The sequence below is a fragment of the Narcine bancroftii genome, chromosome 1 (genome assembly GCF_036971445.1).
Source record: "Narcine bancroftii isolate sNarBan1 chromosome 1, sNarBan1.hap1, whole genome shotgun sequence".
NCBI classification, from domain to species: domain Eukaryota; kingdom Metazoa; phylum Chordata; class Chondrichthyes; order Torpediniformes; family Narcinidae; genus Narcine; species Narcine bancroftii.
In genome coordinates, this window is record NC_091469.1 from 405,524,555 (window position 1) to 405,542,553 (window position 17,999).

A 17,999-nucleotide genomic window follows, 5' to 3' on the forward strand; every position below is an offset into this window, starting at 1 on the left:
AGGTAACATTGATTAGAAGTGATGGGGAGGGGGGGAGGAGAGGTGGTGGAAGGATTAGATTTGTTTTTTTTATATTCTTATTATTTTAATACAAGTCTAATAATGGGTGTGACATGGTTTCATTTATTATTACTAAGTTGAGTTGCATACCAAATCTCCCTCGGGTACGCATTTGCTTATATGCAATTCATTCATTATGTTATTGTCATTTAAAGTCTTTTAAATACCCCTAAGAACCTTTTAAATATCCCTATTGTATCAGCCTGCACCCGCTACCCCTAGCAGTGCATTTCAGGCACCCTCTGCTTAGAGTAAGTTTAAAAAAAAACTACCTCTGATATCTCTCCCAAAATTTTCATCCTCTCACCTTAAGCAGTTGTTCTTTGGTATTGGCCAGTGCCACCTTGGGAAAAAGGTGTCAACTGGTGTGGCAATCTTGCGAGATTTATGGACAAGTTCCCTCCAGTCCCCCACACTGTGAAGAATCCTGCCAATAACCATGTCCTTTGCCTTCAAGTACAATCTTCAAAAGTTTATTTCTTCATGCTTTTCTAGATTGAACTCAATCTGCCACTTCTATGCCCATTTGGCATCCTTTCCATATCCTGTTTTAGCCAATGACAATCTTCTACACTATCTACAGCAGCTCCAATCTTTAGGTCACCTGCAAACTTACCGACCAACCTCTCCACTTCTTCATCCAAGTCATTGATGAAAATGACAAAGAGCAGGGGTATCTAAACAGATACCTGTGGAATGCCACTGGTCACTGACCTCCCTACCTCCATGCAAAATATGTCTTCGTCAACTACCACCCTCTCTCCTCTGTGGACAAGCTAATTTTGAATTGATGAGTCAAGGTTCCATGGATACCATGCTGCTTATCTTTCTGGATGAGACAACCATCAGGAATCTTGTCAAATACCTTACTAAAATCTACATGAACCACATCAGCTCATCCTCTCGACATCAATTTCTTTTGTCAACTCCTTGAGAATCTCATTGAAGCTCGTGTAGAACTAACACAAACCTATGGATGCTATGCCTAATGGGACTATGCTTCTCAAAATTCCCTGAAATTCTGTACCTAAGAATCCTCTTCATTAGTTTACTATGAATGTAAGACGCATTGGCATGTAGTTCATACATTTATCCCTGTTACCTTTTTTTAACAAGGGTACTACATTTTCCATCCTCCAAACCTTCACCCTATCTGTGGCCAGAGGGGATGCAAAGATCATCATCAATCTCTTTCCTCATTTCTTATAGTAACGTGAGGTCTGTACTGTATGGCCCCAGGGACTTGGCGAGCCAAATGTTTTTCAGAAACTTTGGCAAAATTCAAAATAGTTAGGAAAAGCTGCAAAGTCGATGGAAAAAATATACAATGATTCAAATTTGAAAGGAAATTCTGGATAAAGACCCATGTGTGATTGTGTTTCTGTTTTCATTTATTAACGATGCCTCCCCAGAAAATATTTCACATCTCCAAATTTTGGTGTGTTAATTCCAAAAAGATAATCTGTTGCCATTTAATAACCACTCTGTCGTTCCTATTTTTTTTGTGAAATAGGTGGTGAGACAAGTTTGATTGTGGATGTTCATCAACTGAAAAACTATCCTGTGGATCTCTATCATTTGGTTGATACATCAGCATCTATGGTGACTAATTTGGAAAGACTGCACTCCATGGGATATTCTGTATCACAGAAGATGGCTAAATATTCCAGAGATTTCCAATTTGGGTTTGGATCATTTGTTGATAAACCAGTGTCTCCATATATTAACATTCACCCAGACAAGCTTATTAATCCATGCAGGTAAACATTTAATTAAAATGAAATCAAACATCTACAATTCAGGGATATTTGTATGAACATAAATACTGGAACATTTGTTTTCTTTTAATGCAGTGTTTATGAAACATCCTGCCATCCTGCACATGGGTTTATGCATGTGCTGTCATTAACTAATAATATAACTGAATTCAAGGAAGCAGTGGAGAAACAAACCATTTCTGGAAATGAAGACACACCTGAGGGAGGTTTAGATGCTTTGCTTCAAGTTGCAGTTTGTGAGGTATGTCTTGTTTCACAGAGTTGATCCAAAAACTATACTATCTGTTTTTGCCAGAGAAACTCAATATAGCTAATATATGGAGCCTAAAGAAACAAGCTGCTGGTGGAACTGAACGGCTCAGGCAGCAGATGTTGAGAGAAATGTGCAGTCACAGTTTTGGATTAAGATCTTGCTTCAGGACTCTTGAGACATGATGCAAGATTATGACCATAAACAAGTGTCCAGAAGCAGGGCATTGACCCGAAATATTGACTGTCCACTTCCCTCTGCAGATCCTGCCTGACACCGAGTTTCTCCAGCTCTTTGTATTTTGCTTGAAATTCCACCTTTTGCAGTCCTTTCTGTCTAATCTGTAGAACCAATTCCTTTTAAAATGATCAGGCCAAAACCATTTAAAAAATCTTGTATTGTGCAAGTGTATCTATGCCTGAATATTGTTGACTGCCTACAACTTTTCCAGCTTGCACTGGGAGACGACTACTCCGCACATCTGAATCTCAGCATGAACTCACAGAAGTCGCTTTGACATTCTGTGAGGTCCTGCCTCGTCAAACACAGGGGTGTCTAATTTGTCAGCATGTTCAGGGTCATCAACATCACTCACAAAAATCTCATGGTGCATGTAAAAACAAAAGTAAATGGTTAGGGCAGCATGGTGACTGTAACACTATTACAGACCCAGCATTCTGAATTTGAATCTGCCATTGTCTAAGGAGTTTGTACTTTCTCCCTATGACAGTGTGGGTTTCTTCAGGATGCTCTGGTTTCCTCCCTCGATCCAAAGACATACAGATTAGAAGGTTAATTGGTCACAGAGATATAATTGAGGACAGCCTGTGTTACTGTTCTATCGTTACAAACTAACAAATTTTGTTATGAACTAACAAAGGAACAGCAATGGAAAATTCACCAGACCATGGTAAATTCAAAATAATAATTTTTATTAAACTATTAATAACATAACATTTCTTATAAAACTCTAAATTTAACCCCACTATGCGCAAATGTAAAATGTATGTATGTGTGGCCAAATTTCACTATTACAGTTTAGTCACAATTCTGAAAAGTCAATTTTAAATTTCAGCACCAATATCTCATGTTGAACTTTAAGAATTTTAAATTGCAGTTCATGAATCATTTTGAAACATCATGTCTTCAGACCTCTTTAAACTCACAACTACCTTTTTGAATCAGGATTTGTTGTCATGAACAAGTCATGCAATTTGTAGTTTTGCGGCAGTTGTAGAGTTGTTTTCAGAAGCAATATTTCTTCATGCGAATGATTTTGCAATCTCCCTGTGATCTTGCCTGATAGTTATGGAGTTTGTTTTTCAACAAAGATTTCTTTCATAATCAAGAGTGACCTTTTTTTCATCGGCTGCCGTCTTTTCTTAGAGGCAGTCAGAGTGACTATTTTAAAATACCACTTATGGCTTTCCTCCTTTTATTCAGGAGAGAACAGGCAGTTTTCCTTCAAATATTGCTGCTTTCTCAATCTTGTGTCTCACAGGATGGCCAAGTCTTCTTCAAATGACTCAAAAATGCCTGATTTTAATAATATATTCCATACAGATCTTTCATATCACATGGAATTACATCATAACATTTTTTCTTTGAAGTCTTCTGAACCTTTTAATATCTTCACACCAGAAAAACGTAATTTAATCTTTGACTTCCCAAACTTAAAATCAAATTAATTGTCTCTTTATTATGTTTCTCTCCTGCTTCTGCACTGTCTGGGATTGAACAGGAAAATGCTTCTCAAGTTTTTTAAAAAAAGCAAAGGGTCTTGTATTTAAACAGATGGCCTCCTTGAGTACTTAAATACTTCAGTTTTTAATGAAGCCAGCACTCCATTGTTCTTAATATCTCAAGAACCATGATAAAGACTTTCATCTCTCTCTCTCTCTCTCTCTCTCTCTCTCTCTCTCTCTCTCTCTCTCTGTATCTGTAGTCACAGCAGACTTCTGTTTCTGAGATGATGTCAGCTGCCACCTTCTCTCTTTGTGTTTAAAATGCAAATATCTTTTGTTTTTGTGTCCTTGTCCACCCAAAAGAAACTTTGATAAGATATATGTGTGTGTGAAATATAGTTATTAAACTAAAGATTAATCAAAGCACATTCATCACAGCTGAATCTCTAAATTAAAAAAAATATGGGCAGCCTCAGTTTGATCTTGGAGTTGTGATGTATATTGTGAGTGATTTTCATTTTAATAAATTATGATATTAATCTTATGGTGTCTAATTGTAATAATTAGAATACATAATTATTTCAGCTTTCTACTGAGGATTATGTTTGTTCACTATGAATTAACTAGTTTTATTTATACCCCTTGAGAATTTGCCTGTAATTTTTTTTTAAATTGAGCCTTTTAAGTGGCTACATTCTCCCTTAACCAATAGCCAAGAGTTTGCTGGCAAGTCATCACTGAATTAATCAGCAAGTGTGTGGAGGCCTGGCTGCCAAAGAGAACAATCCACGTGCCTCCCAGCCACAAACCATGGCTGAAATACGAAGTCCACTCATGACTTCAGGCCATGACTGATGTGATCCCGACAAGGGGTTCAAGCTTAAAACATTGTTTACCTTTTATTTCCTGTGGATGCCTCATGATCTGCTGAGTTTCTCCAGCACTTTTGCACCTTGCATTGGAGAGTTGAAATCAAATGGCCCAGCCCAATATAAGAAATCCATTTATTACCTCTGCAAGGCCTCAGAGATGCCAAAAGGTAGCATCAGCCCAGACTTTAGTCCCAGATGAACCTTTCGGGCACCAGGCAACTCTGCAGTGGAATGCATAGGCTATAATGCAAAAGAGGGCAGAATAGCAAGCCATAGCGCATCTGTCTCTGATAAGCTGAATGCATTCTGTGCTCATTTAGAACAGGACGCTAGTGAGCCAATGATGTACAGTTCCCCATTCCTGGGTACACCAGCACCAAAAATAACCACCACAGATTGATCCTCAACTTCCTCTCCACAGGCTGCAATTGGTGAGCGTCTCCTCCATAAGCATCATCAAAACTGGGGCCCTACTCAGTCCTTGTGGAACCATGACTGTGTGGCTAAACACCACACCAATTCCATCAATGTTATCATTCTAATAGGGCAGGATCTCAAACGACAAAGAGAATATAGAAGGACTGACAGCTTAGTGCCAAAACATAATCACTTCCTCATTGTCACCAAAACTAAGGTACTGGTCAGATATTATGAATGTGGTGGGGCTTACTCCACTGTCCACATCAACAGGGTGGAAATAGTAGACATCTTTCAGATCTTGATAGTAAACATCTCCAGTGACATGAACTGGTCAACACAACAGTCAAGAATGTACATCTGCAGTTCAACTTCCTCAGAAGCCTGTCAGTTGTGTCCCTTAACATTTACAGATGCACCATTGAAATGATCCCATCAGGATGCAGCGCTACGTGGTAAGACCGCAAGAAATTTCAGCTCAGGCCGTCACACAAACGCTTTTCTCCACTCCTCCCTTTCCACCCTGCCCATCCTCTCCATCCACTGCATCAATAGTTCCCAAAGCTTTGGAAAATCATTCAACATATTGAAAGACTTAACCTATCCAGGCTGCACACTCTTCTCTCTCCTCCTGCTAGGAAGAAGATTCATAAATTTGAAATCACACACCAGCAGATCAAAGGACAGTTTATTTCCTGCTGTTATCAGACTCTTAAGTAACCTCACAGAAGTAAAATGACATTGCAGTTGTTCTGTACTAACTGATTTCCTTCAGTAACTCTGCAGTTTGTCCTGTGATTTGTATGGAATGTCCAACTGGACTGCTCCCAAAGAAACATTCTCATGTCACCTGTGACAATAAACTTAGACTTGTAATAGTTGTTTAACTGAATACATTTGTAGCACGTTATTCATGGTCACTTCTGGATTTTGAAAGGCTAACGCAGAATGAGAATGAAATACATTGTTTATAATCAGTTTCTAGGTTTTAAAAGTGGGCTTCAAAATCCCATGAGAAAAAGGAACAAATACTATTGAATTTCACAACAGTTTACTATTTAGATGTTTAAAATTCCCCCGATATTTCATGGACTTCATGTAAATAAAAAGTCAGTCATTGTGGGTGGGTTGGGCATTTAGTTTCTCTATTCCCTTTAGAATAACTAAACCAATTGCTACAATAGCTCCATTGAGACAGGATGAGCTAATTCATATCTATTTTGAATTTCCTCATTATCAATTCCTCTGAAAGCATATTTGTGAAAGGAGTCTGTTGCAAGCCGAATCAAGCAATGGCAAACATTTGGAACAAATGCCCATTGTCACAAAGGAGAAAGCATGAAATTTCTGCTTGATGCGTTCTAGACTAATCTTTGCCATTGAAGTGATTGCAACAAAAAAAAATCCCCATTTTGTCCTTGCCCTTGGAATATTTCGTCTTGACTCAGCATAGATAAATGTTTAATTTCCAAGAAAAATAATTAACACCATGGTCTGTTGCTTTCCATTGTTATCACAAGTTGCCCAAGGAGATAAAATTCAGTTTATTCCTGAGACCTCAGGGACTGGTACAATTATCACTTTAACAAAAAACATTTTTGTCTTTAGAGCCAAATAGGATGGCGAAAGGATGCAAAGCGTTTACTGCTGCTAATAACTGATCAGTTATCTCACTTGGCACTTGACAGTAGATTGGGTGGAATTGTACTGCCTAATGATGGGAAATGCCACCTAGAGGACAATCTGTACACTCATTCAACTATCATGGTAAGCTCACTGTGTCTTAATTGCTTTTGATACCTGGGGAAAATATAATGTATATTTAATTAATATGTGTACAAGATTCTCATCTTCTCTCTCCTTAAGCTCTTTTTTGATACCAGTACATTATAAATGTTTTTTTGGAAACCAGGTTCTCAGCATTTCAGATTTTATGTGCTATACATTTACTTTTCTCGCTTGGAAAAATTATTGGTGTAGAAGCCTTGGGGAAATTGGTCATCTCCTTCATCCAAACATTGACTTTATAACTTAGTGAGTGGGATTTCAACTCCCTCTTTCTCCCTCCCTCCTCCTCTTTCAAAGAAAAGCCAGAAGCATCAGGTCAGGTGACGTGCATGGAGATAGGAACAGTTGTTGTTTCAGGTTAATGATCTTTCAATAGATAATGAACGGAAGATAACCTGTGTATTTTGCATTGCTGAGTTTGTGAGGACTGGAGAGAATAAAGTGAATGTCCATATTTTTGTGGAGTCTAATATGCTTCATTTAGATAGTGGTTGGTAACTGTGAGAGAACTGCTTTGGCACCCAACCCTCTTCCACTCCAACCCAATTATCTGTTAACTCTTGCATTGTAACATTGAGACATAATGCAAGCTTGTGCAATGACACCTCATTGTCTCTATGGATGCAGACACTCTTTCTGCCTGTTTCAGAAGTAGTGTAACGAGCATGCTAACTGAGCAGTCAGTGGGCTCGTCAGAACTCGAACTAGCGCACTGCCGCATTTAAAATTCCCACCCCTATGCATCAGAAACTGCGTCATCATGATGGAAGCGCTCTATGTGGCCCCCAAGCTTCTGCCAGAAAAGAAGGCTGCTCTGATGACGTGCACGTAACACATGGAGCCAGTTCCCCTGGCCATCAAATATCTGCATCGCCGCAGAGGCTCTTTTTACCTGTCATCCATTGTGATTTGAGTTCACTTTCTATTAGCGTGGTCTGGCTAGTGACTTTGCCCCATAGCCACACCATTAGCACTGCATGGGATAAAATGTTAACACTTTGCATGGTTGCTGTCTCACCTGTTGAGTGTTTTCAAAATTTTCAGTTTTTAATTCAGCTTTCCAACATCTGCTGTTTGTTTTTTGATTTGCTGAAAGAAGATCTGATTATCTCATCCTGCAGATCATACCTGCAGTCATGCAGAATTTTTCCTGCTGTTTCATCTTCTCTTATATTTCGATCTTCCTGACCTTGCTTTCCCCAGTAACCAGGAACTCATAGAATTGAGCTAAAATACTGAAGAAGCTCCAACTTTATTGTTGCAGAAATGTGTGGAAAGGCATATTGTGATAGGGACATTCTATATTCCACTACAGAATCATGTCGATTGAATGATCAGCAAACGAAGATTAAGGTAGCTATATTGAGGTCATGCAGCCTTGCAGGAAGGATCAAAAGAAAGATTATCTAAAAGGAGAGAGATGGCAAATGATTGAAAGTCAGAGCGTGGATCACATATTTGGCAGGTCCACGTGGTTAAAAGATCAAACAGCAGCGTGGCCAACATTGCAAAAGGGGTCAGAATTAAAGAATAAGGTGGTTTTGTTATAGCCACAAAGAGTGTCATTGAAGCCACACCTGAAACTCAGTGGATAATTTTGGTTTCTTTGCCTTAAAAAAGGACTTAGTAGCATTGCAGGGAGTCTAAAGGAGATTCAACAGATCAATTCCTGGGATGGGCTGAGATAGTTTCGGTCTGTATTGCTTGAAAGGTAAGAAAAATGAGGGATGGAGGACATTGTTCAATAATCTTATGGGAGCTTGACACAAAGGACATGGCCACAAAATAAGGAACAAAGGACATGGCCACAAAATAAGGAGGTGGTCATTCAAAACTGAGGTGAGAAGAAATTTATTCTTCATAGAATAGTGCATTTCTGGAATTCTTTGACCTCAATGGTGGTGGAGGTGAGAATATTAGATGTATTTAAGGTGGGGAAAGATCAAAATTTGAATGATTAGGGATTATGGGAACAGTTTTTAACCCAATAGTTATCAGGCTCTGTATTGCCCTAATAGTATGCATATAAGTTCAAGTTCATTTATTTATCATCCGATTGTACTCTTACTACCTGAAGAAACAACTTTCTCTAGTCTATGGCACAAACAGTGCAAATGCACAGACAAACAATACCAACATACAGACAAATGATTCATATACACAGAGTCTATATACATATATTGAATTAAATATTATTAATAAATAGTAGAGTCATGTGGAGTTGTTTTTACAGTTCAGCAGTTATTCTGCTTTCTCATTGCCCATGGAAAGAACCTGCTCCTCCGCCTGGTGGTTTTGGCTCTAATACTTCTATATCTCTTTCCTGATAGGAGTAGCTGGAAGGTGCAGTGTATGGGGTGGTCGAGGTCCTCACAGATTTTGAGAGTCCTCTTTAAACAGTGATCCTGATAAATCACATTGATGGGGTGGGGAGGGAGACCGCAGTGATCCTTTCTGTCACTCTTATGTCCCAGTGGATTGATCTCCAATCTGAAGCTCTACAGCATTAGTACCACAACAGTTGGCCTTGATAGAGCTCCCATAGAAAGTTAACAGAATGGTGGCCGATAGCTTTGCTCAACTCAGCCTTCTAAGGAAGAGCACTTAATGTTGTGCCTTCCTGACAATTGAAGAGATAATGTGTGTCCAGGATAGGTAACTTCCTAAGTGGACTGCGAGGAACTTGGCTCTCCACTAACGAGTTATTTATGTGTACTGAAAGATGGTTGACTCTCGTCCTCCTTAAGTCCAGATCATCCCTTTTGTCATGCCAGTGTTGAGACTCAGGTTGTTATGCTCTCACCATTTCATGAGATTTTCCATTTCTTCCCTGTATTACAACTCATCGTTGTTGCCGACGACTGTCGTGTCATCTGCAAACTTGATGACTCTTTAGGAGCTGGATCTGGTGATGCAGTCGAAGGTCAGTAGCGGATCATGAGCAGGCTGAGCATGCAGACCTGAGGTGTGCCACTGCTCAGCATGGTGGCGCTCGATGTTCTGCTTACAACCTTAACAGTCTGTGGTCTTTCCGTTAAAATCTAGTTACAGAGAGAGGTGTTGAGTCCCAGCAAAAACAGCTTCTCCACCAGCCTCCAGGTATGGTTGTGTTAAACTGAGCTGAAGTCGATGAACTGCAGCCTGGTGTGTGAGGGTCTTGTTCTCCAGATGGGTCAGGATGGAGTAGAGGGACAAGCCTATAGCTTCATCAGTGGAACAGTTCCATCTGTTGGTGAAATGAAATGGGTCCAGTGCCGCTGGGAGCGGGCTCTTTGATACGTTCCATCATCAGATGTTCAAAGCATTTCAAAATGATGGAGATCAGTGCCACTGGGTAGTAGTCATTAGGGCCTGTTCTTGTCACTCTCTTTGGTACTGGGATGACGGTGGTTGCCATGAAACTCATGGGGATGATGGACTACTGAAATTATGTGTTGAAGATCTCCGTAAGGATCTCTGTAACTTGAACTATACTGTCCTTCAGTATCTCACCAGGTATGTTGTCTGGTTCCGCTGGTTTGTGTGGATTCGCTCTGAATAGGTTTCTCCTAACCTTGGCTGCGTCTGTGCAAAGGGCCTGCTCTTCATGGGGAGGTGGAGCTTACTTTGGCATCAGCCTGTTCTTAACATCAAAGTGTATGTAGAGGATGTTCAGTCTGTCCAGAAGGGAAGTGTCATTGTCAGACTCACAAGGTTGGATTGTGGTCTTATAGTCTTGATACCTTATCACATGCATCTGGTGTCACACAGCTCTCTGTGCATCCTCTTCTTACCCACATTTTGCTTTCCAGATTGCAGTTTGGGAGTTCATCCCTGGCTGATCTCCTGGTTTGAAGGCTGATTTTCGATCTCTGTGAAGTCCATGGATCTGTGCGTCCAACCAGGGTTTGTAGTTAGCCCTGTTTGTATAGTATTTGATCTCTGTGACATCCTAATGTAGCCTGTCACTGCGCTCATGTACTCATCGATGTTTACGTAGCCATTGTAGACGGCCACCTCCTTGAAGCAGCTCTCATCCATGGTCTCAAAGCTGTCCTGTCGTGCTGTTGTTCCCAACCATCATCCCCCCCACCCTAGCCAAGTCCTGAAATCGCAGTAGACTGACTTTTCATTTTGCCAACAGTCTGAATGCCAGGGTTACCAGGATACCCATGTGGTCAGAGTATCTGAAAGGAGTCTTGTACACAGCAAAGATATCCTTTCCTGTACACTCCATTGTCCTTTCCTAGTAGAATTGCTACCTCATGTGATTTTTAATATAAAACAATATTATTGCAGCACAATATTGAATCAAATGACACTTAGTCAAAAATTTGGCCTAACAAAGATATTTGTTAGAATTAATCCAAATCGGGAATTAGGAAAGAAATAATGAATCAGCAAAAACTTCATGAGAGTGGTGGTTCTTGGGAGTACGTGTACACTGCCAAAAGTTTTGAGGGCATTGCTGATCTCTCGATATAGATAGATCTCATTGTCAGGCATTGGTTCTGTTCCATACTAGAATTACCTTATTTATTCCCAAATCACTCTCATCAAATCAAATTTCAGATTAATTGTCAAAGTACATAAACCATGAGATTCCTTCTTGCTGTGGGCACAGTAGAATTACCATTAATTGGTAGTGCAGAAAATAACCTACACGCAGCGTAAAAAATATAAACAAATATCTGTAAACAGGTAATGAATCCTTACATTTAAGGAAAGTGGATAGTTACATGGATAGGAGAGGACTGGAGGGGTATGGTCAGTGGGACTAGGAGGGTGGGGATTTGTTACAGCATGGACTAGTAGGGCCGAACTGGCCTGTTCTGTGCTGTAAGTGGTTATATGGTTATATGAATGTAAACAAACTATGCAATACAGAGAGAACAAAAAGAAAATCAATAAAGTGCACAAGTAAGAGTCCTTAAATGAGTATCTGATTGAGTTTGTTGTTGAGGAGTCTGATGGTGGAGAGTAGCAGCTGTTCCTGAACCTGATGGTGCGAGTCTTGTGACACCTCTACCTCTTTTCTGACGGCAACAGCAAGAACAGAGCGTGTGCTGGTGGTGTGGGTCTTTGATGATTACTGCTGCTCTCCAACAGCAGTGCTCCCTGTAGATGTACTCAACAGTGAGGAGGGTTTTGCCTGTGATGTCCTGGGCTGTGTCCACTACCTTTTGGAGGGCTTTATGCTTAGGGGTATTGATGTTTCCCTACCAGAACGTAATGCAGCTGGTCAGTGCACTTTCCACCACACCTGTGTAGAAATTTGCCAGGGTTTCTGATGTCATACCCAACCTCTGCAAACTCCTGAGAAAGTAGAGGTGCTGATGTGCTTTCTTCATGATGCTATTGTCGTGTTGGATTGAGGAAAGATCCTTTGAGATAGCGACTCCCAAGAACTTTTATGTACTCATCCTCTCCATCTCTGATTCCCCAATGATCACTGGATTGTCTACCTCTGGCTTTCCTTTCCTGAAGTCAACAATCAGCTCCTTAGATTTGGTGACATTGAGTGCAAGGTTGTTGTTGGTGCACCATTCATCCAAGTTTTCAATCTCTATCCTATATGCTGACTCATCCCCTTCCTTTATACAATTCACTATCGTGGTATTGATGACATCTTGATATCATCGGCATATTTGTAGATGGTGTACCAAGCCACACGGTAATAGGTGTAAAGTGAGTAGAGCAGGGGTCTAAGAACACAGCCCTGTGGTGTTCCGATACTGATGGAGATTGTGGAGGCGAAGTTCTTGCCAATCTTCACTGATTGTGGTCTGGAGGTGAGGAAATCCATGATCCAATTACACAGTGGGGTGTTCACTCCCAGGACTTGGAGTTTGCTGATCACTTTTGAGGGGATGATGGTGCTAAATGCAAACTATAGTCAATAAAGAGCATCCTGATGTATGCATCTTTGCTGTCCAGGTGTTCCAGGGCTTTGTGTAGAGCCAGTGAGATGGCATCCGCCGTAGACCTGTTACTACGATAGGCGAACTGGAATGTATCCATGTCTCCGTTCAGACAGGAGCTGATATGCTTCAACACCAGCTTTTCAAAACACTTCATCACTGTTGATGTAAGTGCTATTGGTCGATTTTCATTAAGGCAGGTTACTACACTCTTCCTGGGCACCTGTATGAGGACGATTTCTAAAATGATATGGTTATGGAATCGCTGCCAGATGCAAAATACCCTTTACTGAATTTTCCAAGATATTCTCATGTATTGTGTGTAGTACCCATGTTGTATTTTCCAACAGGAGCATCCATCTCTGGGTTTGCTTGTGGAAAAGTTGTTGGAAAATAGCATCCATGTCATTTTTGCAATTCAGGGATCAAGCATCAACTGGTACAAGGTGAGATTAATATTGTCATAATTGCACAGAAGATGAAGACTTCCTTTGAAAAGTGAATTCTTTTGAAGCTCATCAAGTTATTTTAAAGAATGAAATGCTCTTAAATCATTTGAATAATATTCCTGCTAAGAGCAATTGAAGGCACATAATATTAATTGTCATTCCAGAGTAACTAACAACATTTGAGATGATTTTCTGATGCTGTACTTTGTGAGGTGTTTGAGGAGATGAATCCTTACATTTAAGGAAGACTCTCGAAAGCCTATATAGGTGCACCATGGAGAGCATTTATGATGTTTGTCTGGTATAGAGGTGCCAACGCTCAGGACAAGAAAAAACTCCAGAGGGTTGTAACTCGGCCTGTTAAATTATGGGCACCAGAGTTTACTCCATCTGGGCATCTACAAGAAAAAGAAAGCAGCCTCTATCCTCAAGGATACCCAACACGCAGGCCTTGCCCTCTTCACTCTGCTACCATCAAGAAAATGGTACAGGAGCTTAAAGATCACTCAGCAGCACAAGGACAACTTCTTCCCTGCTGCCATCAGATTCCTGAATGATCAATGAACCAAAGTCACTGCCTTACTTCGATCTTTTGTGAACTATTTTTATTTATTTTTGCTAAGGTGGTTTATATAAATATTTTCACCGTGATATTGCCACAAAATAACAAATTTCATGGCTTCTTCATGACAATAAATACTGATTTTAATTGCTTTTCAGTCACCTATTGTGTTTTATATATACTTGCATGAACAATCTACTTTAGAAGTTGGATTTTAATAAATATATGAATCAATATTAGTTTGTGTCAACTTTTAATATAGCATTTGAGTAAAATGTAATTATTGATTTTTTTTTAATGATGTTACTTTTCTTGGAAGTCTTGTAGTAAAAAAAAGTTCTATTTCACTTAAAGGAACTTCTTCCACTGATGCCAGGTGCAGTTGCTAGGCAGCTAAATTCAGAATTGTCAAATCTCTCCGAACTGGTGGAAAGTGCCTATCAGGTATGGTGATACACTTGATAATGCATTATACATAAATGTTCTGTTAAATAAATTGTTTGATATTTTAAAGAATGAGTTGTATCATTAATGCCTTAGGATCACGTATATGGATCATTTTTATATTTTTAACTTAAATTGTAATCTATTAGGTAATCCAGAATGTTAAAAACTACTTCATGGTTCAGTGATGGAGATTAATAACTCCACAAAATTGTTTTTATTCAGTTTTGATGTAACATCACATCAATATATTGTCAAACCTGAGAATATTCTGATGTTTTGTTTTCACTTTCATACTGTTTTCGTAACGTTGACTTTCATTGTGGCATGGAAATCAATAATAGGAAAGAAGGTTGAATAAATTATGTCAGAGATTTGGTAAATTGGTCTTGTATAATTTCCAAGTAGAAGTAAATCCCAGACTTACTTTGATATTGCTGCAAGAAACAGGATAAAATATTCAATTGGCTTGACATGAAAAGAATAGGGACATACTTTGCGAGATGACCAACACCACTTTGTGAATTTTCAAAGCATTCTACTTCTTCTACACTTACGGGTAGCTTGTCTTTCTTGATAAAGTTTTTAATCACAGATCATGCAAGATATCTGTGTTCATTCCTTTAGAATGTGTTGTTTCAACTTGGTAAAGCAGGTTGCTTTACACAGGAACTAACAACTTCATGGTGGATTGTCTAACTCATTGAATAAGGTGACTGACAAGTTTTCAAGCGAAGAGAAAGCATGAATGCTTTTATCTTGATGCCCCTGACAAAGGGATCAGGCTTGAAATGTTGGTTACCTATCACTTCAGAATCAGGATTTATTATCATGAACAAGCCATGGAAATGCTGTGTTTCGTGGCAGCATCATAGAGCAAACATTCAAGTCATAATAATCTTACAACATTACTATATAAAAAATAAAATAATAATGCATGAAAAGTAAGGCAGTGTCTTTGGTTCATTCATTATTCAGGAATCTGTTAGCAGCGGGGAAGAAGCTGTCCTTATGCCACTTAGTGCTTGTTTTTAGGCTCCCTTACCTTTTCCCGATGATAGCAGAGCGAAGAGAGCGTGGCCTGGGTCATGGGAGTCTTTGAGGATAGAGGCTGTGTTTTTTTTTTAAGACACCACATCATGTACATGTCCTCAATAGAGTGAAGTTTGATGCCTGTGATGACATAAGCCAAGTTAACAACCATCTGGAGTTTATTCTTGTCCTGAGAGTTGGCACCTCCATACCATGCAGTGATGCAACCAATCAGAATGCTCTCCACGGTACACCTGTAGAGGTTTTAGAGAGTTTTCAGTGACATTCTGAATCTCCTTGGACACCTCACAAAGTATAGCCACTAATGAGCCACCTTTGTGATTGCATCAATGCGGAGGCTCCAGGACAGATCCTTAGAGATGTTGACACCCAGGAATTTCAAGTTCTTGACCCTCTCCACTACTGAGCCCTTGATGAGGATTGGGTTGTGTTCCCCTGACTTACTCCTGAAATCCACAATCATCTCCTTGGTTTTGCTGACGATTGCATTGTGACGATAGGCGAATTGTAGGGAGCCCAGATCTTTCCAACAGATGCTGAGTGATTACCTTTTACTTCCTACAGATGCTACAATCCCAATGACTGCACACTTTCCTGTTTAAATGCTTTTATCTGACATACATTTTGAATTTATAAAAATAATTAAGTGAATTTGGCTTGCATTGAGAGAAGTATGTTTATGGTTTCAAGTGATATACACAAGAAGAATGAAAATTTAATGACTGCAACACAAAAACATGGTGGAGAAACTCAGCAGGTCACACAGCATCTATAGTAAGTAATGGGTAACCAATCTTTCAGGTCTGAGCCCTTCCCTTCGAGGAATGAACAAAAAACAGGCAAAAACCTGAATAAAAAGGATTGGGGGAGGGAGGAAGGAAGGGGCATAGGGTAACAGTAAGAGCTCATAGATGGATATAGGTGGGAAAGTAGAAGAGAAAAAAAAAGCAGAAAATTGCTAGGGGTAGGGGGAGCACTGAATGGAGAAGGAATCAGGTGGATGGCTTGAGGAAGGGAGGGGTTTAATGGAAACTGGAGAAGTTGATGTTAAAAGCATCTGGTTGGAGAGTGCCCAGACGGAATGTTTGGTGGTGTTCCTCCAATTTGTGGGTAGCCTCGGTTTGACAGTATATGTGATCTTGGATAAACATGTTGGTTTGGGAAGGTTGTGTGAAATTATTACAGCAGACAGAGCAAAAGTGCTCTGATGCAGAGGAGGCCATGTTGGGAGGATTGGATACAGGAGATGACCCCTGTAGATTCACAAGTGAAATGTTGCTTCACTTGGAAGGACAGTTTGGGTTCAGAATGGTGATGAGGGAGGAGGTGTGGGTGCATGTGGTATTTCTTGTAGTCATGGGGTAGGTATTGAGGGGACGGTAAGTTGGAAGGGATGAGTGGATGAGGGAGTCCCAGAGGGAGCGATCCCTGTGGAGAAGGGAGAGGGGTTGATGTGGCTCATGGTGGGATCACATTGTTGATAGTGGAAATTGCAGAGGATAATATGTTAGATGCCAAGGCTGGTGGGGTGGTAGGTGAGGACAATGGGAATCCTGACCTTGTTGAAACTCAGGGTGGAGGGAGCCAGGGCAGATGTGTGGGATTTTAATGACTGTTAGCAGAGCAAACCAGATAGTCAGCCCGCGTGATTCCAGAACAGAATTATAGTTGCTGCTATGTACACCAAGGGACTAGAGGTGCATGTTTCCACGGAAATCCAGGTCCATTATCAGATGTACACTATTCCCATCCAGCAGCAGGCAAAGTTACCATTAGTCTGCTGCAATCACAAGCCTGGAGGTAGAAAGCCTCTGCCCAGAGGTGCTAGAAACAGTCTCTGACAATCAAAATATATCGTGGATCAGTGAAAGTGGGGTAGAAAATCAAAGCACCAATCAAGAAGGAAGTTTTCAAGAGGAAAGTAATCATGCAGCAATTTGCTTGAGGGGTCATGAGGACATAGTTCTGATCTTTGTAACTTCGAAGCACTGTTTAAAAAAAAAAAGCACTTTTCTGCCAGTGCAGGGACCTCTTGCCATTCAGTGAGCTACAGTTCTTAAGGCTAATGAGATTTAAATGGAAAACAAACACGTCTTTGGGTTATGTGCTGCTGTACCTCACTGGAGCCTGAAGATGTTGTCAGATAATTTGAAACTTAACCCATCTGGGCCTATTTAAAAAAAAAAAAAGCCTGAATGTGCAGCAGGATCGATTCAGATGAGGAAAACAGTGGTACTTTGTTGGTGATGGAATACCCCCAGATAAGCAAGCATGTAGCAAAGAAGGAAAGAGATGCTGTGAGGTATTGTGGGAGAACAGTAAAACATTCAGCCTTTCAAACTTACTTTGCTGTCCAGGTTTTAGGAACTGTAAGAATCTACCACTTTCTGTTGCGAAAATCCTAATTGTTCTAGTATGCCTAACATTTTGGGAGGTGTAAGAATTCTAGATTTACACCATAATTTACACAATGCACTGGAAAGGAAAGTGGAACCAAGAAACATTATTGGTAGTGGCACCATCCGAATTGGGATTGGATCCTGACAATTGCCCGGTCAGTGGTCTAGCAGCAGTGGCAGCACGGATTGGTGTCTGGCTCATGTTTGTGGCACCAATCAGTGTTTATGCCTTCTGCCGAGTTTACCTGGGGGACTACAAGGAGCGTGCTGTGTGGAAGGCAGCAGTAGATGTGAGGGCAAGAGGAGTGCCTTTGGGGCAGATGCCAGTGCAAGCAGTGCCTA

At 40.3% G+C, this 17,999-nt stretch overlaps 1 protein-coding gene and 1 long non-coding RNA gene across 13 annotated transcripts in view; one reads left to right on the plus strand and one right to left on the minus strand.

Annotated features, from left to right (window-relative positions):
* The window catches only part of LOC138751510 (uncharacterized), a 78,620-nt gene that overhangs the window by 13,132 nt on the left and 47,489 nt on the right, over positions 1–17,999 (minus strand). The window lies entirely within an intron of this gene.
* itgb8 (integrin, beta 8) overlaps positions 1–17,999 on the plus strand; it is a 145,042-nt gene that overhangs the window by 12,294 nt on the left and 114,749 nt on the right. For all 11 annotated transcript variants that reach the window (XM_069913839.1, XM_069913840.1, XM_069913836.1 and 8 more), the window contains exons 4-8: positions 1,574–1,820; positions 1,914–2,079; positions 6,671–6,829; positions 13,101–13,196; positions 14,116–14,205. In XM_069913839.1, the coding sequence (XP_069769940.1) occupies positions 1,574–1,820; positions 1,914–2,079; positions 6,671–6,829; positions 13,101–13,196; positions 14,116–14,205 (758 nt within the window). The remainder of the gene's footprint in view (positions 1–1,573; positions 1,821–1,913; positions 2,080–6,670; positions 6,830–13,100; positions 13,197–14,115; positions 14,206–17,999) is intronic.